The sequence below is a fragment of the Ranitomeya variabilis genome, chromosome 4 (genome assembly GCF_051348905.1).
Source record: "Ranitomeya variabilis isolate aRanVar5 chromosome 4, aRanVar5.hap1, whole genome shotgun sequence".
Taxonomy (NCBI): domain Eukaryota; kingdom Metazoa; phylum Chordata; class Amphibia; order Anura; family Dendrobatidae; genus Ranitomeya; species Ranitomeya variabilis.
Genome location: NC_135235.1, coordinates 200,702,740 through 200,730,443, shown reverse-complemented (window position 1 = coordinate 200,730,443; position 27,704 = coordinate 200,702,740). Strand labels below are relative to the sequence as shown.

The window sequence follows — 27,704 nt, the reverse complement described above, 5'->3', positions numbered from 1 at the left end:
GCACCCTTAGTATCTCCAGTATTAGATCAGATAGACAGGGTGGAGAGCAGTGTGAGCAGCCTAGACTTACCTCAGCACCCCTAGTATCTCCAGTATTAGATCAGATAGACAGGGTGGACAGCAGTGTGAGCAGCCTACACTTACCTCAGCACCCCTATTATCTCCAGTATTCGATCAGATAGACAGGGTGGACAGCAGTGTGAGCAGCCTAGACTTACCTCAGCACACCTAATATCTCCAGTATTAGATCAGATAGACAGGGTGGACAGCAGTGTGAGCAGCCTAGACTTACCTCAGCACCCCTAGTATCTCCAGTATTAGATCAGATAGACAGGGTGGACAGCAGTGTGAGCAGTCTCATCTTACCTTAGGACCCCTAGTATCTCCAGTATTAGATCAGATAGACAGGGTGGACAGCAGTGTGAGCAGTCACATCTTAACTCAGCACCCCTAGTACGTCCAGTATTAGATCAGATGGATAGGGTGGACAGCAGTGTGAGCAGCCTAGTCTTACCTCAGCACCCCTAGTATCTCCAGTATTAGATCAGATGGACAGGGTGGACAGCGGTGTGGGCAGCCTATTCTTACCTCAGCACCCCTAATATCTCCAGTATTAGATCAGATAGACAGGGTGGACAACAGTGTGAGCAGCCTAGACTTACCTCCGCACCCCTAGTATCTCCAGTATTAGATCAGATAGACAGGGTGGACAGCAGTGTGAGCAGTCTCATCTTACCTCAGCACCCCTAGTATCTCCAGTATTAGATCAGATAGACAGGGTGGACAGCAGTGTGAGCAGCCTAGACTTATCTCAGCACCCCTAATATCTCCAGTATTAGATCAGATAGACAGGGTGGACAGCAGTGTGAGCAGTCTCATCTTAGCTCAGCACCCCTAGTGTCTCCAGTATTAGATCAGATAGACAGGGTGGACAGCAGTGTGAGCAGTCACATCTTACCTCAGCACCCCTAGTACGTCCAGTATTAGATCAGATGGATAGGGTGGACAGCAGTGTGAGCAGCCTAGTCTTACCTCCGCACCCCTAGTATCTCCAGTATTAGATCAGATAGACAGGGTGGACAGCGGTGTGGGCAGCCTATTCTTACCTCAACACCCCTAATATCTCCAGTATTAGATCAGATAGACAGGGTGGACAGCAGTGTGAGCAGCCTAGACTTACCTCAGCACACCTAATATCTCCAGTATTAGATCAGATAGACAGGGTGGACAGCAGTGTGAGCAGCCTAGTCTTACCTCAGCACCCCTAATATCTCCAGTATTAGATCAGATAGACAGGGTGGACAGCAGTGTGAGCAGCCTAGACTTACCTCAGCACCCCTAGTATCTCCAATATTAGATCAGATAGACAGGGTGGACAGCAGTGTGGGCAGCCTAGTCTTACCTCAGCACCCCTAGTATCTCCAGTATTAGATCAGATAGACAGGGTGGACAGCAGTGTGGGCAGCCTAGTCTTACCTCATCACCCCTAGTATGTCCAGTATTAGATCAGATAGAGAGGGTGGACAGCAGTGTGGGCAGCCTAGTCTTACCTCAGCACCCCTAATATCTCCAGTATTAGATCAGATAGACAGGGTGGACAGCAGTGTGAGCAGCCTAGTCTTACCTCAGCACCCCTAATATCTCCAGTATTAGATCAGATAGACAGGGTGGACAGCAGTGTGAGCAGCCTAGACTTACCTCAGCACCACTAGTATCTCCAATATTAGATCAGATAGACAGGGTGGACAGCAGTGTGGGCAGCCTAGTCTTACCTCAGCACCCCTAGTATCTCCAGTATTAGATCAGATAGACAGGGTGGACAGCAGTGTGGGCAGCCTAGTCTTACCTCATCACCCCTAGTATGTCCAGTATTAGATCAGATAGAGAGGGTGGACAGCAGTGTGGGCAGCCTAGTCTTACCTCAGCACCCCTAGCATCTCCAGTATTAGATCAGATAGAGAGGGTGGACAGCAGTGTGGGCAGCCTAGTCTTACCTCAGCACCCCTAGTATCTCCAGTATTAGATCAGATAGACAGGGTGGACAGCAGTGTGAGCAGTCTCATCTTACCTCAGCACCGCTAGTATGTCCAGTATTAGATCAGATAGATAGGGTGGACAGCAGTGTGGGCAGCCTAGTCTTACCTCAGCACCCCTAGTATCTCCAGTATTAGATCAGATAGACAGGGTGGACAGCAGTGTGGGCAGCCTAGTCTTACCTCATCACCCCTAGCATGTCCAGTATTAGATCAGATAGAGAGGGTGGACAGCAGTGTGGGCAGCCTAGTCTTACCTCAGCACCCCTAGCATCTCCAGTATTAGATCAGATAGACAGGGTGGACAGCAGTGTGGGCAGCCTAGTCTTACCTCAGTACCCCTAGCATCTGCAGTATTAGATCAGATAAAGAGGGTGGACAGCAGTGTGGGCAGCCTAGTCTTACCTCAGCATCCCTAGTATCTCAAGTATTAGATCAGATAGACAGGGTGGACAGCAGTGTGAGCATTCTCATCTTACCTTAGGACCCCTAGTATCTCCAGTATTAGATAAGATAGACAGGGTGGACAGCAGTGTGAGCAGTCACATCTTACCTCAGCACCCCTAGTACGTCCAGTATTAGATCAGATGGATAGGGTGGACAGCAGTGTGAGCAGCCTAGTCTTACCTCAGCACCCCTAGTATCTCCAGTATTAGATCAGATAGACAGGGTGGACAGCGGTGTGGGCAGCCTATTCTTACCTCAGCACCCCTAATATCTCCAGTATTAGATCAGATAGACAGTGTGGACAACAGTGTGAGCAGCCTAGACTTACCTCAGCACCCCTAGTATCTCCAGTATTAGATCAGATAGACAGGGTGGACAGCAGTGTGAGCAGTCTCATCTTACCTCAGCACCCCTAGTATCTCCAGTATTAGATCAGATAGACAGGGTGGACAGCAGTGTGAGCAGCCTAGACTTATCTCAGCACCCCTAATATCTCCAGTATTAGATCAGATAGACAGGGTGGACAGCAGTGTGAACAGTCTCATCTTAGCTCAGTACCCCTAGTGTCTCCAGTATTAGATCAGATAGACAGGGTGGACAGCAGTGTGAGCAGTCACATCTTACCTCAGCACCCCTAGTACGTCCAGTATTAGATCAGATGGATAGGGTGGACAGCAGTGTGAGCAGCCTAGTCTTACCTCAGCACCCCTAGTATCTCCAGTATTAGATCAGATAGACAGGGTGGACAGCGGTGTGGGCAGCCTATTCTTACCTCAGCACCCCTAATATCTCCAGTATTAGATCAGATAGACAGGGTGGACAACAGTGTGAGCAGCCTAGACTTACCTCAGCACCCCTAGTATCTCCAGTATTAGATCAGATAGACAGGGTGAACAGCAGTGTGAGCAGTCTCATCTTAGCTCAGCACCCCTAGTGTCTCCAGTATTAGATCAGATAGACAGGGTGGACAGCAGTGTGAGCAGTCACATCTTACCTCAGCACCCCTAGTACGTCCAGTATTAGATCAGATGGATAGGGTGGACAGCAGTGTGAGCAGCCTAGTCTTACCTCAGCACCCCTAGTATCTCCAGTATTAGATCAGATAGACAGGGTGGACAGCGGTGTGGGCAGCCTATTCTTACCTCAGCACCCCTAATATCTCCAGTATTAGATCAGATAGACAGGGTGGACAGCAGTGTGAGCAGTCTAGACTTACCTCAGTACACCTAATATCTCCAGTATTAGATCAGATAGACAGGGTGGACAGCAGTGTGAGCAGCCTAGTCTTACCTCAGCACCCCTAATATCTCCAGTATTAGATCAGATAGACAGGGTGGACAGCAGTGTGAGCAGCCTAGACTTACCTCAGCACCCCTAGGATCTCCAGTATTAGATCAGATAGACAGGGTGGACAGCAGTGTGGGCAGCCTAGTCTTACCTCAGCACCCCTAGTATCTCCAGTATTAGATCAGATAGACAGGGTGGACAGCAGTGTGAGCAGTCTCATCTTACCTCAGCACCCCTAGTATGTCTAGTATTAGATCAGATAGATAGGGTGGACAGCAGTGTGGGCAGCCTAGTCTTACCTCAGCTCCCCTAGTATCTCCAGTATTAGATCAGATAGACAGGTTGGACAGCAGTGTGGGCAGCCTAGTCTTACCTCATCACCCCTAGTATGTCCAGTATTAGATCAGATAAAGAGGGTGGACAGCAGTGTGGGCAGCCTAGTCTTACCTCAGCACCCCTAGCATCTCCAATATTAGATCAGATAGACAGAGTGGACAGCAGTGTGGGCAGCCTAGTCTTACCTCAGCACCCCTAGTATCTCCAGTATTAGATCAGATAGACAGGGTGGACAGCAGTGTGAGCAGTCTCATCTTACCTCAGCACCCCTAGTATGTCCAGTATTAGATCAGAGAGATAGGGTGGACAGCAGTGTGGGCAGCCTAGTCTTACCTCAGCACCTCTAGTATCTCCAGTATTAGATCAGATAGACAGGGTGGACAGCAGTGTGGGCAGCCTAGTCTTACCTCATCACCCCTAGTATGTCCAGTATTAGATCAGATAGAGAGGGTGGACAGCAGTGTGGGCAGCCTAGTCTTACCTCAGCACCCCTAGCATCTCCAGTATTAGATCAGATAGACAGGGTGGACAGCAGTGTGGGCAGCCTAGTCTTACCTCAGCATCCCTAGTATCTCAAGTATTAGATCAGATAGAGAGGGTGGACAGCAGTTCCCCATAAACTTGCAGGTAAAAAACGCAAATGTGTTTTTAGTGCATGTGTGCAGGGGAAATGACTCAAAAACACATATAATCGGCACCTAAGTATGTCAATAAAGTTCTGCCAAAGCCAAATACCAGGAAATATAAAAAACAAGGCAGCTTTATTTAAAGCATGACACGCCAAAAAGAGATAAAAACTATAAGGCTATGTGCACACGTTGCGGATTTTGCTGCGGATTCGCAGCAGTTTTCCATGAGTGTACAGTACCATGTAAACCTATGGAAAACAAAATCTGCACTGCACATGCTCCGGAAAAAAACACGCGGAAACGCAGCAGTTTACATTTCACAGCATGTCAATTCTTTGTGCGGATTCCGCAGCGGTTTACACCTGCTCCTCAATAGGAATCCACAGGTGTAAAACTGCAGGTGGAATCCGCACAAAAAACGCAGAAAAACCTTGGTAAATCCATGGTAATTCTGCAGTAAATCCGCAGTGTGGTTTTCCCGCGGATTTACCAAAATCAATGCGGAAATATCCGCATACCTTTCCGCAGCATGTGCACATACCCTAGAATCGCATATTAAAAAATGCACAGAAAATGCAATGAAAAAAAATGCAAGTAACTAGAGATGAGCAAACCCAAGAGAGAGGGAGATCTTCCTGCTCCAAAGTTTAGGTCCCCATAGATTTCAATTGGGTACAGATTCAGATTGAAGTTTCGGTACAGTTCTGGGTCGCAAACCAAACTTTTGACAAAAATTCGGTTGGGTACCAGAATCTGAACTTTCTCAAAATTTAAATAATAGGTGCAGAAATTCTGCAGCATCAAAAACTCACCTGACGCTCATCTGGGGAACATACAGTAAGTATGGAAAGTATTTAGACCCATTTAAATTTTGCACTCATTGTTTCATTGCAGCCATTTGATAAATTCAAAAAAGTTCATTTTTTTTCTCAATAATGTACACTCTGCACCCCATCTTGACTGAAAAAATACAAAAATGTAGAAATGTTTGCAAATTTATTAAAAAAGAAAAACTGAAATATTACATGGTCATAAGTATTCAGACCTTTGCTCAGAATCATGAGGTCAAAGGAACTGGCCAATGAGCTCAGAGACAGAATTGTGGCAAGGCACAGATCTGGCAAAGGTTGCAACAGAATTTCTGCAGTACTCAAGGTTCCTAAGAGCACAGTGGCCTCCATAATCCTTAAATGGAAGAAGTTTGGGACCACCAGAAGTCTTCCTAGACCTGGCCGTCCAGCCAAACTGAGCAATCGTGGGAGAAGAGCCTTGGTGAGAGAGGTAAAGAAGAGCCCCAAGATCACTGGCTGAGCTCCAGAGATGTAGTAGGGAGATGGGAGAAAGTTCCACAAAGTCAGCTATCACTGCAGCCCCCCACAAGTCAGGCCTTTATGGCAGAGTGGCCCGACGGAAGCCTCTCCTCAGTGCAAGACATATGAAAGCCAGCATAGAGTTTGCTAAAAAACACATGAAGGACTCCCAGACTATGAGAAATAAGATTCTCTGGTCTGTTGAGACGAACATAGACCATTTTGGTGGCAATTCAATTCCAAGCGGTATGTGTGGAGAAAACCAGGCACTGCTCATCACCTGCCCAATACAATCCCAACAGTGAAACGTGGTGGCAGCATCATGCTATGGGGGTGTTTTCCAGCTGCAGGGACAGGATGACTGGTTGTCATTGAAGGAAGCATGTATGCGGCCAAGTACAGAGATATCCTTTATGAAAACCTGTTCCAGAGTGCTCTGGACCTCAGACTTGGCCGAAGGTTCACCGTCCAACAAGACAATGACCTTAACCACACAGCTAAAATAACAAAGGAGGGGCTTCAGGACAACTCTGTGACCATTCTTGACTGGCCCAGCCAGAGCCCTGACCTAAACCCAATTGAGCATCTCTGGAGATACCTGAAAATGTCTGTCCACCAACGTTCACCATCCAACCTGATGGAACTAGAGAGGATCTGCAAGGAAGAATGGCAAAGGATCCCCAAATCCAAGTGTGAAAAACTTGTTGCATCATTCCCAAGAAGACTCATGGCTGTACTAGCTCAAAAGGGTGCTTCTCCTCAATACTGAGCAAAGGGTCTGAATGATTATGACCATGTGATATTTCAGTTTTTCTTTTTTAATAAATTTTCAAAAATTTCTACATTTCTGTTTTTTTCAGTCAAGATGGGGTTTAGAGTGTACATTAATGTGAAAAAAATGAACTTTTTTGAATTTACTAAATGGCTGCAATGAAACAACGAGTGAAAAATTTGAAAGGGGTCTGAATATTTTCTGTACCCACTGTGGCATTATTTTACCATCAATGGAGCTGTATCAGAGCTTGCTTTTTTTTGTGCCCTAAGTTTACATTTTTTCCTTTACAAGATTTGGCATGCATACAATTAGTGATGAGCGAATATATTCGTAACTCGAGATTTCCCGAGCATGCTTGGCTGTCCTCCGAGTATGTTTTAGTGCTCGGAGATTTAGTTTTCTTCACCGCAGCTGAATGATTTACATCTATTAGCCATCTTGATTACTTGTGGGGATTCCCTAGCAACCAGGCAACCCCCACATGTACTTATGCTGGCTAACAGATGTAAATCATTCAGCTGTGGCGAAGAAAACTAAATCTCCTAACACTAAAAAATACTCGGAGGACAGCTGAGCGTGCTCGGGAAATCTCGAGTAACGAGTATATTCGCTCATCACTACATACAATGTTTTGATCTCTTTTTATTGCATTTTTTGTGACATGAAAGGAGTTTATTCATGCATTTATCAAATAGTTAACATCCAGCGCCTCTTTGGACGAATGATCCCAGGAAATCCAAGGTTTCTTGAAATATCTATTTTATTTCTTCATATTAAAAACAGGTAACAAAAAAGGTCAGGCAGATTGGATACACTCATGATTTTTTTTTAAAAAGGCATAGAAGGAATGCTGCACGTGTAATGTCCAATATGTGGGATGTACCTCGGGCCACTTGAAAAAAAGAATACATAGGTACATTTCTGACTCTACAGGCCATTTGAAGCTACAACCCCTGGCAAAAAATATGGAATCACCGGCCTTGGAGGATGTTCATTCAATTGTTTAATTTTGTAGAAACAAAGCAGATCACAGACATGGCACAAAACTAAAGTCATTTCAAATGGAAACTTTCTGGCTTTAAGAAACACTAAAAAAAATTGAGAACAAATAATGTGGTAGTCAGTAATGGTATTGGTTACTTTTTTTTAACCACGCATAGGGGAAAAACTATGCAATCACTCAATTATGTGGGAAAAAATTATGGAATCATGAAAAACAAACAAATAAAAAAACTCTCCAAAACATCACTAGTATTTTGTTGCACCACCTCTGGCTTTTATAACAGCTTGCAGTCTCTGAGGCATGGACTTAATGCGTGTAAACAGTACTCTTCATCAATCTGGCTCCAACTTTCTCTGATTGCTGTTGCCAGATCAGCTTTGCAGGTTGGAGCCTTGGAGATCCGGACTATTTGCAGGCCATGACATTGACCTTATGTGTCTTTTTTCAAGGAATGTTTTCAGTTTTTGCTCTATGGCAGGATGCATTATCATCTTGAAAAATTATTGCATCATCCCCAAACATCCTTTCAATTGATGGGATAAGAAAAGTGTCCAAAATATCAACATAAACTTGTGCATTTATTGAAGATGCAATGACAGCCATCTCCCCAGTGCCTTTACCTGACATGCAGCCCCATATCATCAATGACTGTGGAAATTTGCATGTTCTCTTCAGGCAGTCATCTTTATAAATCTCATTGGAACGGCACCAAACAAAAGTTACAGCATCATCACCTTGCCCAATGCTGATTCGTGATTCATCACTGAATATGACTTTCATCCAGTCATCCACGACTGCTTTTCCTTAGCCCATTGTAACCTTGTTTTTTTTCTGTTTAGGTGTTAACGATGGCTTTCATTTAGCTTTTCTGTATGTAAATCCCATTTCCTATAGGCGGTTTCTTACAGTTCGGTCACAGACATTGACTCCAGCTTCCACCCATTCGTTCCATATTTGTTTTGTTGTGCATTTCCTGTTTTGGAGACATATTGCTTTAAGTTTCCGGTCTTGACACTTTGAGGTCTTCCTTGGTCTTCCAGTATGTTTGCCTTTAACAACCTTCCCATGTTGTTGGTATTTGGTTCAGATTTTAGACACAGCTAACTGTGAACAACCAACATCTTTTGCAACATTTATCCTCTTTTAAGAGTTTGATAATCATCTCCTTTGTTTCAATTGACATCTCTCATGTTGGAGCCATGATTCATGTCAGTCCACTTGGTGCAACAACTCTCCAAGGTGTGATCACTCCTTTTTAGATGCAGACTAACGAGCAGATCTAATTTCATGCAGATGTTATTTTTGGGTATGAAAATTTACAGGGTGATTCCATAATTTTTTCCTCAGAATTGAGTGACTCCATAATTTTTTCCCTATGCTTGGTTACAAAAAGTAACCATTACTGACTACCACATTTTTTGTTCTTGATTTCTTTTAGTCTTTCTTAGAGCCAGAAAGTTGCCATTTGAAATGACTTTAGTTTTATGCCATGTCTGTGATCTGCTTTTTTTCTACAAAATTAAACAACTGAATGAACATCCTCCAAGGCCGGTGATTCCATAATTTTTGCCAGGGGTTGTAAACACCTTGGCTGTATCTAAGCACTTTGCTAATGTCCATGGGGGGGATACATCTGCCTTGAAATTGTGTGCTATAGAAAAGGTTTTTAAACCGCAGAGAGGAGGGGATCATAAGAGAAAAATCCTGAACAGGGAAAGTTTCTGGATCTTTAGGCCATGTGCACACGCTGTGGATTCCATTGCGGAATTTTCCGCAGTGGTTTTGATAAATCCGCAGTGCAAAACCGCTGCGGTTTTTCCTGCGGTTTTATCGTGGTTTTTATTGTGGATTCCGCTGCGGGTTTTCACCTGCAGTTTTCTATTGGAGCAGGTGTAAAACCGCTGCGGATTCCGCACAAAGAATTGACATGCTGCGGAAAATAAACTGCTGCGTTTCTGCGCGTTTTTTTCTGCAACATATGCACTGCGGATTGCATTTCCCATAGGTTTACATGGTACTGTAAATGCATGGGAAACCGCTGCGGATCCGCAGCATAATCCGCAGCGTGTGCACATACCCTTAAACTCAATACAAGGGTGCCTGTAGGGCTTAACATCAGATATGATTAAGAATATAATCACTCAGAGAAAACGCTAGGATCATGTTCATATTTGCTATGTTGAGCTAAAAAATGTGGGGTATTTTATATCATCAGTATGTGTTTGAAAGTGATAGATGGATAAATAAAATATAGAAATGCTAGGACCACGTTCACATTTGCTACTCTTAGCTTAATGAAATAAAAGGGCGTTTTTGTTTTTTTGTGAAATTGAATGCATCTGACAGTGATAGACAGGCAGACACATAATATGCTAGATATAATGAATGTAATAGCAAATAGCATTGAAACACTGCGTATATTTATAGAGTATTTGTGATATTAAATCCTAAAAGAGTTAAATGTGGATGCTTGAATATGTGTTTCTTATTCCCTAGTGGTTAAGAAATAAAAAAAAGATGAGAAACTGAGGGCACGCATATATAAATTTTCCATTCATGGTGTGAATGATAATAATTCGGTTTCTATATTTTTGTACAGAGGTGATTCATGAAACTGTGTAAAAGAATAGGAGGACTGCCTAAACTAATGAGAATAGGGACTGATGAAACTCAGATGATGAGGAGTTCAATTGGAATGGAAAGAGGTGGTTCCTTTTCCCTGGAAGAAAAAGGAAAAAAAACAAACTGTGAAACCTTGACTTCTTTGTAAAGCCACATTCACACTTTGCGGCGTCCCTCTGCGGGTTCTCCCGCAGCGGAATTGATAAATCTGCAGGACAAAACCGCTGCAGTTATCCCTGCAGATTTATCGCGGTTTGTTTTGCGGTTTCCGCTGCGGGTTTACTCCTATACTATTGATGCTGCATATGCAGCATCAATAGTAATGTTAAAAATAATAAAAATTGGTTATACTCACCCTCCGATGTCCGGATCTCCTCGGCGCTGCACGCAGCGCTCCGGTTCCAAAGATGCTGTGCCGAGAAGGACCTTCGTGACGTCACGGTCATGTGACCCTGGCGTCACCACAGGTCCTGTTCGCACAGCAACTCTGACCGGCCGGCCGCGTGCAGCGCTGAGAGGTGAGTATAACATGATTTTTTATTTTTATTCTTTTTTTTACCCCAAATATGGTTCCCAGGGCCTGGAGGAGAGTCTCCTCAACCTTCACCCAGTGGATCCGTGTAGCCTGGAGGACACATTAATCAGAGGAGGAGGTGAGCTGACAATCTCATTTTATATATTATATATTTATTTTTTTATTACATATATTATATATATATATATATATATATATATATATATACATAGTTACATAGTTATTAAGGTTGAAGGAAGACTTTAAGTCCATCTAGTTCAACCCATAGCCTAACCTAACATGCCCCAACATGTTGATCCAGTGGAAGGCAAAAAAAACCCCATGTGGCAAAGAGTAAGCTCCACATTGGGGAAAAAAATTCCTTCCCGACTCCACATACGGCAATCAGACTAGTTCCCTGGATCAACGCCCTATCAAGGAATCTAGTGTATATACCCTGTACCATTATACTTTTCCAGAAAGGTATCCAGTCCCCTCTTAAATTTAAGTAATGAATCACTCATTACAACATCATACAGCAGAGAGTTCCATAGTCTCACTGCTCTTACAGTAAAGAATCCGCCTCTGTTATTATGCTTAAACCTTTTTTCCTCCAGACGTAGAGGATGCCCCCTTGTCCCTGTCTCAGGTCTATGATTAAAAAGATCATCAGAAAGGTCTTTGTACTGTCCCCTCATATATTTATACATTAACATAAGATCAACCCTTAGCCTTCGTTTTTCCAAACTAAACAGCCCCAAGTGTAATAACCTATCTTGGTATTGCAGACCCCCCAGTCCTCTAATAACCTTGGTCGCTCTTCTCTGCACCCGCTCTAGTTCAGCTATGTCTTTCTTATACACCAGAGACCAGAACTGTGCACAGTATTCTAAGTGTGGTCGAACTAGTGACTTGTATAGAGGTAAAATGATGTTCTCCTCATGAGCATCTATGCCTCTTTTAATACATCCCATTATTTTATTTGCCTTTGTAGCAGCTGCCTGACACTGGCCACTGAATATGAGTTTGTCATTCACCCATACACCCAGGTCTTTTTCATTGACGGTTTTGCCCAGAGTTTTAGAATTAAGCACATAGTTATACATCTTATTACTTCTACCCAAGTGCATGACCTTACATTTATCCCCATTAAAGCTCATTTGCCATTTATCAGCCCAAGCTTCTAGTTTACATAAATCGTCCTGTAATATAAAATTGTCCTCCCCTGTATTGATTACCCTGCAGAGTTTAGTGTCATCTGCAAATATTGAAATTCTACTCTGAATGCCCCCTACAAGGTCATTAATAAATATGTTAAAAAGAAGAGGGCCCAATACTGACCCCTGTTGTACCCCACAGCTAACCGCGACCCATTCCGAGTGTGCTCCATTAATAACCACCCTTTGTTTCCTATCCCTGAGCCAGCTCTCAACCCACTTACACATATTTTCCCCTATCCCCATTATTCTCATTTTATGTATCAACCTTTTGTGTGGCACCGTATCAAAAGCTTTTGAAAAGTCCATATACACTACATCTCCTGGGTTCCCTTGGTCCAGTCCGGAACTTACCTCTTCATAGAAGCTGATCAAATTAGTCTGACATGAACGGTCCCTAGTAAACCCGTGCTGATACTGGGTCATGAGGTTATTCCTCTTCAGATACTCCAGTATAGCATCCCTTAGAATGCCCTCCAGGATTTTACCCACAGTAGAGGTTAAGCTTACAGGCCTATAATTACCGAGTTCAGTTTTTGTCCCCTTTTTGAATATTGGCACCACATTTGCTATACACCAGTCCTGTGGTACAGACCCTGTTATTATGGAGTCTTTAAAAATTAAAAATACAGTAATGGTCTATCAATGACTGTACTTAATTCCTGCAGTACTCGGGGGTGTATCCCATCCGGGCCCGGAGATTTGTCAATTTTAGTGATTTTTAGACGCCGCCGTACTTCCTGCTGGGTTAAGCAGGTGACACTTAATGGGGAATTTTTGTTATCACTGATCATATTGTCTGCCATGGGATTTTCTTGTGTAAATACTGATGAAAAAAAGTCATTTAGCATATTGGCTTTTTCCTCATCCACCATTTCCCCCAGACTATTTTTAAGGGGGCCAACACTTTCATTTTTTAGTTTCTTACTATTTATGTAGTTAAAGAATATTTTGGGATTATTTTTACTCTCTCTGGCAATGAGTCTCTCTGTCTCAATTTTTGCTGCCTTGATTTGCTTTTTACAGAATTTATTTAATTTTCTGTATTTATTTAATGCCTCATCACTACCTACTTCCTTTAATTCTCTAAATGTTTTCCTTTTGTCACTTATTGCGCCCCTTACAGCTCTATTTAGCCATATTGGTTTCCTCCTATTTCTAGTATGTTTATTCCCATACGGTATATACTGTGCACAGGTCCTATCCAGGATGCTAATAAACGTCTCCCATTTTCTTTGTATATTTTTTATGTCTCAGGATATCGTCCCAGTTAATTGCACCAAGATCCTCTCTCATCCGTTGGAAATTTGCCCTCCTGAAGTTTAGTGTCCTTGTCACCCCTCTACTACACATCTTATTAAAGGATACATGAAAACGTATTATTTTGTGATCACTATTCCCCAAGTGACCCCCAACCCTTATATTTGATATGCGGTCTGGCCTGGTTGTTAATATTAGGTCTAGCAGTGCCCCCCTTCTTGTTGGGTCCTGAACCAGTTGTGAAAGGTAATTGTCTCTCATAGTTGTCAAAAACCGATTACCTTTGCTGGAATTGCAGGTTTCTGTTCCCCAATCTATTTCAGGGTAGTTGAAGTCCCCCATAATAATGACTTCTCCTTGAGTCGCAGCTTCATCTATTTGCTTTACGAGGATATTCTCCATTGCTTCCATTACTTTTGGAGATTTATAACAAACCCCTATCAGTAATTTATTATTTTTTCCCCCTCCCCTTATCTCCACCCACAGAGACTCTACATTTTCATTAAATTCACCTATATTATCATGCCGGATGGGTTTTAAGGACGATTTTACATACAGACACACCCCTCCCCCTCACTTATCTGTACGGTCATTTCTGAAAAGGCTATAGCCCTGCAATTTAACAGCCCAGTCATGGCTCTCATCCAGCCATGTTTCAGATATCCCCACCATGTCATAATTATGCTCCAACATTAATTCTAATTCATCCATTTTGTTGGCGATGCTTCTCGCATTAGTATACATGCACTTGATGTTCCTCTCTGTACCTCTATTCTTTCTTAAATTATTAACTGTTCTAACCCCACCCCCCCATGCCACCGCCACCCCCAACTTCCTTATTTGTACCCAGGTCTCTATCTGCCCTATCTTCCCCTCCTATAAATTGAATACCCTCCCCCCCAATCCCTAGTTTAAACACTCCTCCAACCTTCTAGCCATTTTCTCCCCCAGCACAGCTGCACCTTCCCCATTGAGGTGCAGCCCGTCCCTAGCGTAGAGCCTGTAGCCCACTGAGAAGTCGGCCCAGTTCTGCAGTTCTATATTATTATTTTTTTATTTATTTATTTTTTTTATTTTTTTTTTCTTGCATTCACTCCTTTCTTTTTTGTCCATTGCTTAGCATTGTATCTTGAGCAGGTCACATTGCTTGTCCAGAGCAGTGTTCAAATGAGTACAGTGAGGAGGAAACTGAAGCTTGAGCCCCATCTTGGTGATCAAAAGGGGCATAGCAGAAGAGATCTCAGTCATCAGACTTTTAGCAACTATTCTGGTTCTAGGTTTATATTTGTCCAATGTCGGAAAAAACCCTTTAAAGATTTGATTGGTTTGTATGTCGGATTATATTTCATTTCAACATAAAATAATGGCCAGAGCTACCCAACGACTTTGGCCAAGGATCACAGTATGACATTTAATGAAAGATCACGGTATTGCAATTCCACATAGTGAAAGGAATTCTGTTCACGTTGTGTGGTGACTGCAAAATGCAAGTTGCCAGAAATTGAAACCTTTGGGATAAAGTTACCCTGTAGTCCCAAACTAAGACCATGTTCACACGTTCAGTATTTGGTCAGTATTTTACATCAGAATTTGTAAGCCAAAATCAGGAGTGGGTGAAAAATGCAGAAGTGGTGACTTGTTTCTATTACATTTTTCCTCTGATTGTTCCACTCCTGGTTTTGTCTTAGGCCTCTTTCACACTTCCGTCTTTGAGCTCCCCTCGAAATCCGTCGATTTTTCAAAACACAGGATCCAGCAAATTTTTCTGCTGGATCCTGTTTTTTCCCATAGACTTGTATTAGCGACGGATTGTGACAGATGGCCATCCGTTTCATCAGTCATGCACTGGATGTCGGAAAATCGCTCAGCGACGGATCCTGCACTGCCCGTCATTGGTTATAATGGAAACCTATGGACACAGGATCCGTCGCTGACTGTCAAAAGCAGGAATCCAGTGACTGGTTTCGTCTTTTGAAACTGAGCATGTGTGGAAGAATTTCCAGTCAGGGAAATTCTCGCTTTCTCTCTCTTTTTACTGTTGATGCTGCCTATGCAGCATCAATAGTATCAAGATATACTGTTAAAAATAAAAAAATCGCAATATTCTTACCTTCCGGCGTCCCGCGCAGCGTTACCGATGCTCGCGGCAGCTGGCCTTCCCACAGCTGGTGAGACCGCAACGTCAACAGAGGTCATTGTAACGCAAGGCATTACTGGGAACACCAGCTGCCGCGAGCATCGGTAACCATGCGCAGGACGCTGGAAGGTAAGAATATTGAGGGGTTTTTTTTGTTTTTTTTACCTGGGTTGTGTTGTGTATGCGTTTTCGCGTTGGAAAACCGCTGCGAAGACGCATACACAACAGGTGCACATAGCCTCGACGGGTCCGTCAGAAAAACGTGCCCAGTGCACCCTTTTTTTTACAATCTGCACAGGATCCGTCACTTCAACATTTTAACGGATCTTGTGCAGATTGTAGAAACAGAAGTGTCAAAGAAGCCTTACAGATAGTGATGTAAAATACTGATAGTGTGAACGTGGCCTAGATGTGTATATTGTCATCACGTGTGGTAAGTGCATTGAGGTTGCTTATTACTGTAATGGAGGTTGACATGACTGGTGTTGTGTTGTCGGATATTGCTACACTCCTTGCATTTACGCAGGGAAGATGGCCTTCGTTCTAGGTATAAAACTCAGAAAATCACATTCAAAGGCAGAAATTGTAATGAATTGTAGATTAAAAAAAGTTTTGTTACTTTTACAAGATTATATAGAACTTTAACAGAACATACAGGTCCTTCTCAAAAAATTAGCATATAGTGTTAAATTTCATTATTTACCATAATGTAATGATTACAATTAAACTTTCATATATTATAGATTCATTATCCACCAACTGAAATTTGTCAGGTCTTTTATTGTTTTAGTACTGATGATTTTGGCCTACAACTCCTGATAACCCAAAAAACCTGTCTCAATAAATTAGCATATTTCACCCGTCCAATCAAATAAAAGTGTTTTTTAATAACAAACAAAAAAAACATCAAATAATAATGTTCAGTTATGCACTCAATACTTTGTCGGGAATCCTTTGGCAGAAATGACTGCTTCAATGCGGCGTGGCATGGAGGCAATCAGCCTGTGACACTGCTGAGATGTTATGGCGGCCCAGGATGCTTCAATAGCGGCCTTAAGCTCATCCAGAGTGTTGGGTCTTGCGTCTCTCAACTTTCTCTTCACAATATCCCACAGATTCTCTATGGGGTTCAGGTCAGGAGAGTTGGCAGGCCAATTGAGCACAGTAATACCATGGTCAGTAAACCATTTACCAGTGGTTTTGGCACTGTGAGCAGGTGCCAGGTCGTGCTGAAAAATGAAATCTTCATCTCCATAAAGCATTTCAGCCGATGGAAGCATGAAGTGCTCCAAAATCTCCTGATAGCTAGCTGCATTGACCCTGCCCTTGATGAAACACAGTGGACCAACACCAGCAGCTGACATGGCACCCCACACCATCACTGACTGTGGGTACTTGACACTGGACTTCAGGCATTTTGGCATTTCCTTCTCCCCAGTCTTCCTCCAGACTCTGGCACCTTGATTTCCGAATGACATGCAAAATTTGCTTTCATCAGAAAAAAGTACTTGGGACCACTTAGCAACAGTCCAGTGCTGCTTCTCTGTAGCCCAGGTCAGGCGCTTCTGCCGCTGTTTATGGTTCAAAAGTGGCTTTACCTGGGGAATGCGGCACCTGTAGCCACACCAGACTCAGTCCACTGCTTCCTCAGGTTCCCCAAGGTCTGGAATCGGTCCTTCTCCACAATCTTCCTCAGGGTCCGGTCACCTCTTCTCGTTGTACAGCGTTTTCTGCCACATTGTTTCCTTCCAACAGACTTACCATTGAGGTGCCTTGATACAGCACTCTGGGAACAGCCTATTTGTTGAGAAATTTCTTTCTGGGTCTTACCCTCTTGCTTGAGGGTGTCAATGATGGCCTTCTTGACATCTGTCAGGTCGCTAGTCTTACCCATGATGGGGGTTTTGAGTAATGAACCAGGCAGGGAGTTTTTAAAAGCCTCAGGTATCTTTTGCATGTGTTTAGAGTTAATTAGTTGATTCAGAAGATTAGGGTAATAGGTCATTTAGAGAACCTTTTCTTGATATGCTAATTTATTGAGACAGGTTTTTTGGGTTATCAGGAGTTGTAGGCCAAAATCATCAGTATTAAAACAATAAAAGACCTGACAAATTTCAGTTGGTGGATAATGAATCTATAATATATGAAAGTTTAATTGTAATCATTACATTATGGTAAATAATGAAATTTAACACTATATGCTAATTTTTTGAGAAGGACCTGTATATTGTGTCATCCCAGTTTACCTTTCCTACATATAGTGTAGATTATTCATGATATGAAGGTCGTGGAAACATCTCTGGCCTGGATATGAATCTCTTACCTCTTTCCTCTACATCACACGCTTGAAAAACACTGTCAAGTATCTCCTCTTCATAAATAAAGGATAAATTGAAATTGCTTGTTTGCCCAAGGTATTTCTGGGAAGCATCTATAAGGAGAGTTGAAGAAGATCCTTCATTACTGGACCTCTACAACAAGATAACAGGAGCAATTTCCTTACAAAAGGGCATTAGATTATACACATGTCACACTGGTGCAGATTATGTTATAGAGTCATATTTGTAATGAATGGGGAGAGACTCAACCACTGCGTAGGAGGAACACATCTATATGATCTGAAGATGCAGTGGAACTGTTCATCTGTTTAAAGGGAACCTGTCAGTAGATCCATACTGCCAAAACCAGTGTCAGCAAGAATCAGTTATTGGATGCAAGACTGTTAGTTTGAAGATCCAGCCAGGGACCAAAGGAAGAGAGCAAATATTTTGCATCCACCAAAAGAAGAGATTAAAAATGAGACTCCCTAGCGGGGAACTATCTGACTGAACGTGAACAGCATAGCTTCAATGCCAAAATGCAATGTCAAATAGTTATCTCTGACCACTGCTCTGCTGGATAGACCATAAAAGCATACCATCCAACATTAAAAGTCATGAAGGAGGGACACATAGTATGCTGCCCCCACAATATGATGTCCTTACAGCCCCTTCACATAGTATGATGCACCCAAAGCCTCCCCCACCCACTGTATGATGCTCCCTCATACTCAAAAGCAAAATATGATGCCTCCACATTTTCCCTCTACACAGTATGTCCCCATATCTCCCCTCCATAGAATATGATGTCTCCACAGTCCCACCCACACAGTATGAAGTCCCCACAGTTCCCCAGCCAAAGTATTATTCCCCTGAATCTCCCCTCCACAGAATGATGTTCCCAGAGTCCACCACACTCATTATGATGTCCCCAAAGTCAATCACTCATGATGCCCCCAAAGTATGATGTCACCGCAGCACTCCCACACAGTATGATTCCCCCACATCCAGTAATAGTAAAATGTCCCCATAGTGCCTCACACGTCTCTCACATAGTATGATGCCCCTACAGTTCCTCCCCACACAGGATGATTTCCCCATAGTTCCTCCCACACAGTCTTACTGTATGTTCCCACAGTCCCTTCCACACAATATGATGTCCCCATAGCCATATTAAGATGCAGTTGAAGACTGCACGTACCCCTGACCCCATAGGACAGCGAAACAGCTTCCCAAATTCAGGACTGTCCTGCTAGATTCAGGATGGTTGGGAGGTATACATAAATGTACAAGATGTGAAGTATCCTTTCAATCACTTTCAGTGCTTTATGCTTAAAAACAAGTTTTATTTGCCAACTTCTTATTCTTCATATATTAAGTCCTGTTAATGATGATTATAAATATGTGTAATATATTCCATCTTCACTGATGGGCTTCATACCGAGCTTTGAGGAATCGTCTGTACCCCAGCATTCAGACTCCAGTACAGTCAGCTCACTATGATTTCTAGATGATGCTGCTATGTTCATGGTGGTCTCGCTGTCAATAATTTCCTCAGTCATTGTTCCTTATAATGGTATAATCCTGAAAAACAAAACCTATTACATATAATAAGTTCAGTTGCCTCTCGGACCAGTAAGACGTACAGCGGTCTACAGTACATTGTCGGTTAAGCTTTTCTTGTTTTAATTAGATTAAGCCTTAAAGGGTAATTTCCATCTCCATAAGAGTATTGCTGGATAGTTCTTGTAAATACAAGCAATTTTGCAATTTACTGCTTATTAAAATTATCAACCATTCCTGAGCTATTAACTAGGGTTGAGCGAAACGGATCGGTCATTTTCATAAATCGGTGACTTTTAGGTAAAGTCGGGTTTCATGAAACCCGAACCGATCCTAGTGTGGGATCGGCCATGCGGTACACGATCAGAGCGCCAAAGTCGCGTTTCATATTACGCTGTCACCGCCGTTTTTCATCCAATGAAGGAGGACGCAGAGTGTGGGCAGCGTGATGACATAGGTCTCGGTCCCCACCATCTTAGAGAAGGGCATGGCAGTGATTGGCTTGCTGTCTGTGGCGTCACAGGGGCTATAAAGGGGCATGCACGCCGACCGCCATCTTACTTCTGCCGATCTGAGCATAGGGAGAGGTGTTGCTGCAGTTAGTCAGAAGCAGGGACAGAGTTAGGGAGGAAATATAAACCCCCAAATCGCTTGTGCTGGAGCGATTTTCACTGTCCCACACCACCTTTTTGTGCAGGGACAGTGGAGGTCGTATTTTAGTGCATCACCTGCATAGCTGTGTGCACGGTGCTGTGCAAACCAACTGCTTTTTTAAAAGCAAAATTCCTGTTGCTCCTTTCTGCACAGTTACCTATCTTGTTTATTTGTCCACATTTTTGTGTTCAGCAGTCCTTTTTATTGCTGCCATACTTGTCCTGAGCTCATTGTAGGGAGCTTGTTGTTTTTTGTTTTTTTTAAAATAATAATTCCAGCCACTTTCTGGCACGTTCATAGTGTTGTGTTATACCACTGGGCCAGAGTTGTGGTTCTGTGTCTCCCCCCAAAAAAGAGGGAGAATAAAATTTGCACACAGTGTATATTCTGCTGTACTGCTAGTGTGTCGTATATATCAGGCAGCCACTTTCTGCCACGTTCATAGTTTACTGTTATACCACTGGGCCAGAGTTGTGGTTCTGTGTCCCCCCCAAAAAAAAAGGGAGATTAAAATTCGCACACAGTGTATATTCTGCTGTACTGCTAGTGTGTCGTATATATCAGGCAGCCACTTTCTGCCACATTCATAGTTTACTGTTATACCACTGGGCCAGAGTTGTGGTTCTGTGTCTCCCCCCCCAAAAAAGGGAGATTAAAATTCGCACACAGTGTATATTCTGCTGTACTGCTAGTGTGTCATATATATCAGGCAGCCACTTTCTGCCACGTTCATAGTTTACTGTTATACCACAGGGCCAGAGTTGTGGTTCTGTGTCTCCCCCCAAAAAATGAGGAAGTCTGGTGGAAGAGGCCGTGGGCGGGGGTTGTCACCTGGTACTGATGGTGGTGCTGCATCTGGTGGTAGTGGCAAAAGCACAGTAGCACCTAAGGCTGGAGGTGTTGAGCCTGCATCATCGTCTGGCTACACAAGGCCTCGAAGGCTCCCTTACCTGGGAGTAGGAAAACAGCTTTTAAAGCCGGAGCAGCAGGAAAAAGTTTTGGCTTTCCTTGCTGACTCAGCCTCTAGCTCTTTGGCCTCCTCTTCCCAAAGTTCAAAATGTCACAGCAGCCAGTCGTCAGTGGATGCTCCCGGTCAGGAACAAGACGCTTCCTTGTGTCCTTCTCCCAAACCAAAAGTGAAGGATGCGTCAGGCGACACAACAGGTTACTCCATGGAGCTCTTTACACATACCGTGCCTGGGTTAGAAAGGGAAATTGTACCCTGCCCATTACTAGAAGAATCGGACATGGAGTGCACTGATGCACAGCCACAGCTAGATTATGATGCTGTTCCATTGAGTCAGATCACTACATTGCCCTCGCAGTTTGCTGAGCCAGAATCTGACCCTGATGAGACTATGGTGCCCTGTCCCGAACGCTATAGCACCTTACACGGTGACACTGAGGAAGGTGCATATGACATTGAGGAGGAGGAAGTGATAGATGACCCAGTTGTTGACCCAGATTGGCAGCCATTGGGGGAAGAGGGTGGCGCTGCCAGTAGCTCAGAAGCGGAGGAGGGTTATCCACAGCAGCACCAATCTACATTGCAACAGCTGTCATCTGGCAGGCCCGTATCAGGCAAAAAACGTTTGACAAAACCAGTTTTAGGACAGCGTGGCCATCATGTGAAAGTTGCACAGCGTGCAATGCCTGAAAAGGAATTCCATAGTAGGAAGAGTGCAGTGTGGCATTTTTTTGACCAAGATCCCAATGATCAGTCAAAAGTGATCTGTAAAAAATGCTCAAAGACCTTTAGCAGAGGGAAGATTCTTAACAATTTAAATACAACGTGCATGCGTAGACATTTAAACAGCATGCACTTGCAAGCCTGGACTAACTACCTAACGTCCCATACCGTTGGTGCACCAGGTCTGAATGAAGGTAGTCAGCACCACAACATTGCTTCCCTCACTGTAGGCCCACCGGTTAGGACACCAGCAGCAAATGTAGAGGGATCGTCGCTAGGCCAAAGCAGTCAGGGAGTCAGAAGGTTATTGGTAGGAAACACTGTATGTAGGCCAACATCACCAACTCACTCTCAATCTGCCATGTCCACAACCACCACCACCGCTAGTTCCACCATAGGCAGCTCTCCAGTCCAGCTCACCCTAGAAGAGACTCTTGTTAGGAAACGAAAGTACTCATCCTGTCATCCGCGTACACAGGGTTTGAACGCCCACATTGCCAGACTTATCTCGTTAGAGATGATGCCCTACCGGTTGGTTGAAAGCGAAGCTTTCAAAGCCCTGATGGCCTACGCAGTACCACGCTATGACCTACCCAGTCACCACTTCTTTGCGAGAAAAGCCATCCCAGCCCTCCACCAGCATGTCAAAGACCGCATTGTCCATGCACTGAGGCAGTCTGTCAGTGGGAAGGTGCACCTTACAACAGATGCATGGACCAGTAGGCATGGCCAGGGACATTACGTGTCCATCACGGCGCACTGGGTTAATGTCGTGGATGCAGGGTCCACAGGGGACAGCAATAGTGGGACAGTTCTGCCTAGCCCATGATCTAGGAAACAGTTGGCTGTAGACGTTCGCCACCCCACCTCCTCCTCCTCCTCCTCCTCCTCCTCCAGAAGCGAAAGCTCATCCACAGAGCGCTGTCGCACGACCACTCCATCCGCAGCTGCCAGTGTTGCACATGAGGTGTCCCATTACGGAACAGCTAGTGGGAAGCGTCAGCAGGCCGTGTTTGAAATGAAGTGTTTGGGCGACAACAGACACACCGCGGAAGTTCTGGCCGAGTTCTTGCAGCAAGAAACTCAGTCATGGCTGGGCAGTGTACATCTTGAGGCAGGCAAGGTAGTCAGTGATAATGGAAGGAATTTTATGGCTGCCATAGCCCTTTCACAACTCAAACACATACCTTGCCTGGCTCACACTTTGAACCTGGTGGTACAGTGCTTTGTTAAAAATTATCCGGAGTTACCAGCCCTGCTCCTGAAGGTGCGAAGACTTTGCTCGCACATCCGCCGGTCGCCCGTACACTCCAGCCGTATGCTGAACCATCAGCGATCGCTCAATCTTCCACAGCACCGCCTAATTATCGACGTTGCAACAAGGTGGAACTCCACACTGCACATGGTTCAGAGGCTGTGTGAACAGAGGCGTGCTGTCATGTATTTGTGGGAGGATACGCATACACGGGCAGGCAGTTGGATGGCAGACATGGAGTTGTCTGGTGTGCAGTGGTCCAAGCTACAAGACCTCTGTCAAGTCCTTCAGTGTTTCGAGGAATGCACATGGCTGGCAAGTGCAGACGACGCCATCATAAGCATGAGCATCCCACTTATGCGTCTGCTGATGCAAAGTTTGACGCACATCAAGGAGCTGGCGTCTGCAGCCGATGAGGAGGGAATCCTTGATGACTGTCAGCCATTGTCTGGTCAGGGAACTGTCCAGGACGAGGTGGCGGTCGAAGAGGATGAGGAGAAGGATGATGGGGATGACTATGTATGGGAGGAGGATGCTTCTCAGGGGCCACTTGAAACTGGTGGCGTTGCAAGGTCAGGTACAGGTTTCTTGCGGGACACTTGTGATGTGGATTTCCAAGAAAGTGCTCCTCAACCCAGCAGGACCAGTGAATTGACACCAGGAACATTGGCCCACATGGCTGAGTATGCCTTGCGTATTCTAAAATGGGACCTCCGCATTGTCAAAATGATGATCGATGACGATTACTGGTTGGCCTGCCTCCTGGATCCACGCTATAAAGGGAAAATGCAAAACATCATGCCACATGAGAACCTTGAGCAAATATTGGCTACCAAACAAGCAACTCTTGTAGACCGTTTGGTTCAGGCATTCCCAGCACACAGAGGCGGTAATGGTCCTCACACTTGCCGTAGGGGGCAACATGACAGAGGTGCTAGAGGTGCCGAAATCCGAAGTGGCGTTGGACAGAGGGGTTTGTTTGACAAGGTTGTGGAGTGATTTTTCAATGACCGCTGACACAACAGGGACTGCTGCATCTATTCAAAGTGACAGGAGACAGCATTTGTCCAGTATGGTTACAAACTATTTTTCATCCCTTATCGATGTTCTCCCTCACAGGTCATTCCCCTTTGATTACTGGGCATCTAAACTAGACACCTGGCCCGAATTGGCAGAATATGCATTACAGGAGCTCGCTTGCCCTGCTGCCAGTGTGCTTTCAGAAAGAGTCTTCAGTGCTGCTGGTTCAATACTGACTGAAAAAAGGACACGTCTGGCTACCCAAAATGTAGATGATCTAACCTTCATTAAAATGAACCAATAATGGAGTGCCAATTCTTTTGCCCCACCTTCCCCTGCTGACACGTAGCTTGGGTGATAAATGACTCGCTTTTGCCCTCCTCTTACTGACTTTGCCAATTCCTCCATTTGCAGCTGCTGAATGTCCACCGTAGGCCATTTTTATACCTCCCTAAATGGGCTGACTCCCCCCACAGGACCGTGGTCACCACTTGGCGCAAGCACCCGTGCAAGTGCCGTTAGCCTGGACAGGTGGGTGCGCCCACTCTACCTCTACTAAACAAAGCTGAGTTTGAATATACAGGCTTTCGGCCTCTATCAACAATATGAAACTGCATTTGGCCTGGTTCTTGGTTTGGGCCTAGTGACGTCTGCTGCTGCCTCTTGGTTTCCTCAAAGAAACAAAGCTGAGTTTCAATCTACAGGCTTTCGGCCTCTATCAATAATATGAAACTGCATTTGGCCTGGTTCTTGGTTTGGGCCTAGTGACGTCTGCTGCTGCCTCTTGGTTTCCGCAAAGAAACAAAGCTGAGTTTCAATCTACAGGCTTTCGGCCTCTATCAACAATATGAAACTGCATTTGGCCTGGTTCTTGGTTTGGGCCTAGTGACGTCTGCTGCTGCCTCTTGGTTTCCTCAAAGAAACAAAGCTGAGTTTCAATCTACAGGCTTTCGGCCTGTATTTAGAATTTGAAACTGTATTTGCCCTACTAGTTTGGTTGGGCCTTACTAACAGTGTCTGCTGCTGCTTGTTGTTGTCCTCCACTGAACAAAGCAATGCTGCCTGTTTACTCCTGTTACCAATTTTTTTCTGCTTTAAGCCTCCTTTTTTATTTTGGGCCTATATCTGTGTTTCCTCCTCATCCTGCCTATTACCCAGCCACTGCTTGATGGGTCTGCTGGTACATTGACCCAGACCACTACATTCCCCTTGCACTCTACACAGCCAGAATCTGACCCTGCTGAAAGTCAGGTCCCCCTTCCCGCATACTATACCACCTTACACGGGGACAAAGAGGAAGGTGCATATGAAAGTGCAGGTTCCTTCATCAGGTGGGGGGGCATACTCGTTGGCGACGTCACTGTCACAGGGCCCGTCATAGTACGCAAAAGTGTCACTGCCGGTGGGAGGCGCCTCGCCGTCAAACACAACGCCGTACTTTGAGGGGCCCTGTGCCAGTGCCAATGCGAACGAGTGGGCCCCCCTGCTTGCTCTGGATCACAGCACCTGCAAAGTTGAAATACTTACCTCTCCCTGCTCCACCGCCATGACGTATTCCACATTTCCTGGGCCCAAGAAAAAATTGAGCCAGCCCTCCCCCCCCCACAACTTTAACCAAATGACCCCCAATTTTCAAAACCTAACTATTATTATAAGGTTAATTAAGATTGACAAGCTTAAGTAACAATAATTGATGTTTTTGACATTAAAATGGGCTCTGTAGGTGTTTTCCTGTCCTCCACTCACTGCCGACTTTTATTCCCCATTGACTTGCATTGGGTTTCGTGTTTCAGTCGGCCCCCGACTTTTCGCAATGATCGGTCGATTTCACCCGACCCGACTTTTGACAAAGTCGGGTTTCGCGAAACCCGACTCGATCCTGAAAAAGTAAAAGTCGCTCAACCATACTATTAACACTTTTCTTTTGTTCACATCTTGTTGCCTTGGAGACCGACCACTGCTGCTAGACAGCAGAAAATGCCGAGTGGTTGCACACTCTTTTCTATTAAGCCTAAAAGCACAGTTTTGAAGTTGTCCGGGATCACTGGAGCTCGCTGTTCCCTCCTAATGCTGGCAAGCTTCATCGCAGTGCCAGACAGCAGCAGTGGTCGGTCTCCTAGGCAACTACTTGTAAACAAAAGAAAAGTGTTAATATCTCAAAAAAATTTTAACAAGCGACAAATCGCAGAAGTGCTCAATCACTGTCCGACAAAACCCATTCATGAAGTACACCATTAAATTCTATTTTCAAAGATCATAAAAAAATTAAGCCATGTTTTCCATTTACATGATAAAGAAACAGTTGAGTGAAAGCTTATGACTAGAGATGAGCGAACCCGAACTTTAAAGTTTGGGGTTTCATACCGGTCACCTAATGGCTGATGGTGAACTCTGAAAGGTCCATTTTGGTGTTCGTAGTTCTGGGGGAAGTCCGGGAGGAGAGAGAGAGCATTGGCATCCATCTAGCACTCACTGCAACCATTTTACAACACCAAAGTTTAGGTCCTATTGACTTCTGTGGGGTTCGGGTTCTGGTTAAAGTTCGGGTTAAAGTTCATGACGAACCCAAACTTCCATTGGTCTGCTCATCCCTACTTATGACATTAAATAGTATGACACCACCTGTTGTTCAAAGTATGTCCACCAATTGATCCAGTGCTGGAGGGACACACCTGCTCAGTCGCTCTCCTGACATACAGACAGCGCTTACTGCAAAGTATCCTATAGGGATCGCCTTCTACCCTTTTTGTCAATGAAGGAGGGGAGCATATGCTGTATAAGACAGTAAAGTACTGACTTGTTCAGTCAGGGAGTGTGATTGGAACAGATTTTCAGCTGCCAGAGTGAGAAGGGGACTGATTTATTTATTTTTTTCTCCATCATTACAAGTGTACTTTCTTTACTTTAACATAGCATACTGAAGAAAACGTGATATTTCTCCATCTCCATCTTAACGCCTTTGTAACAGGGCGATTTTTTGTTTGTTTGTTTTCCGCTAATGTAGCTTTTAATTTTATTTTATTATTTTTTTTACAAGAGGAATGTTTTTTATTCTATTGTATTTTACAACATTTATCGTGTGTCAAAAATATGACCCGGCATTATGGTTCTCTTTGTTAGTATGATTAGGATATGTATGTTTGGAATATATATATATATATATATATATATATATATATATATATATATATATATATATATATATATATATATATATATATATATATATATATATATATATAAATATATTATATTTGGACTGTGTGCTCAGATCCAGCCAAATGCAGCCAATCTGATTGATCGCCGTTTCATACTACAGATGGACAATGACCCAAAACATAAAGCCAAAGCAACCCAGGAGTTTATTAAAGCAAAGAAGTGGAATATTCTTGAATGGCCAAGTCAGTCACCTAATCTCAACCCAATTGAGCAGCATTTCACTTGTTAAAGACTAAACTTCAGACAGAAAGGCCCACAAGCAAACAGCAACTGAAAACCACCGCAGTGAAGGCCTGGCAGAGCATCAAAAAGGAGGAAACACAGCGTCTGGTGATGTCCATGAGTTCAAGACTTCAGGCAGTCATTGCCAACAAAGGGCTTTCAACCAAGTACTAGAAATGAACATTTTATTTAC

General features: G+C 44.1%; 1 protein-coding gene across 4 annotated transcripts in view; it reads right to left on the bottom strand.

The window, feature by feature from the left end:
- Positions 1-27,704, bottom strand: part of KASH5 (KASH domain containing 5) — a 108,689-nt gene that overhangs the window by 79,850 nt on the left and 1,135 nt on the right. For 3 of the 4 annotated variants that reach the window (XR_013214571.1, XM_077259642.1, XM_077259640.1), the window contains exons 2-3: positions 19,330-19,472; positions 17,894-18,001 (exon numbers count right to left, since the gene is read on the bottom strand). Coding sequence is in view for 3 of the 4 variants with exons in the window: in XM_077259642.1 (XP_077115757.1) it covers positions 17,894-18,001; positions 19,330-19,450 (229 nt within the window). In the remaining variant the exon portion in view is untranslated. Of the gene's footprint in view, positions 1-17,893; positions 18,002-19,329; positions 19,487-27,704 lie in introns of all 4 variants that reach the window. The other variant, XM_077259641.1, reaches the window with a different exon arrangement.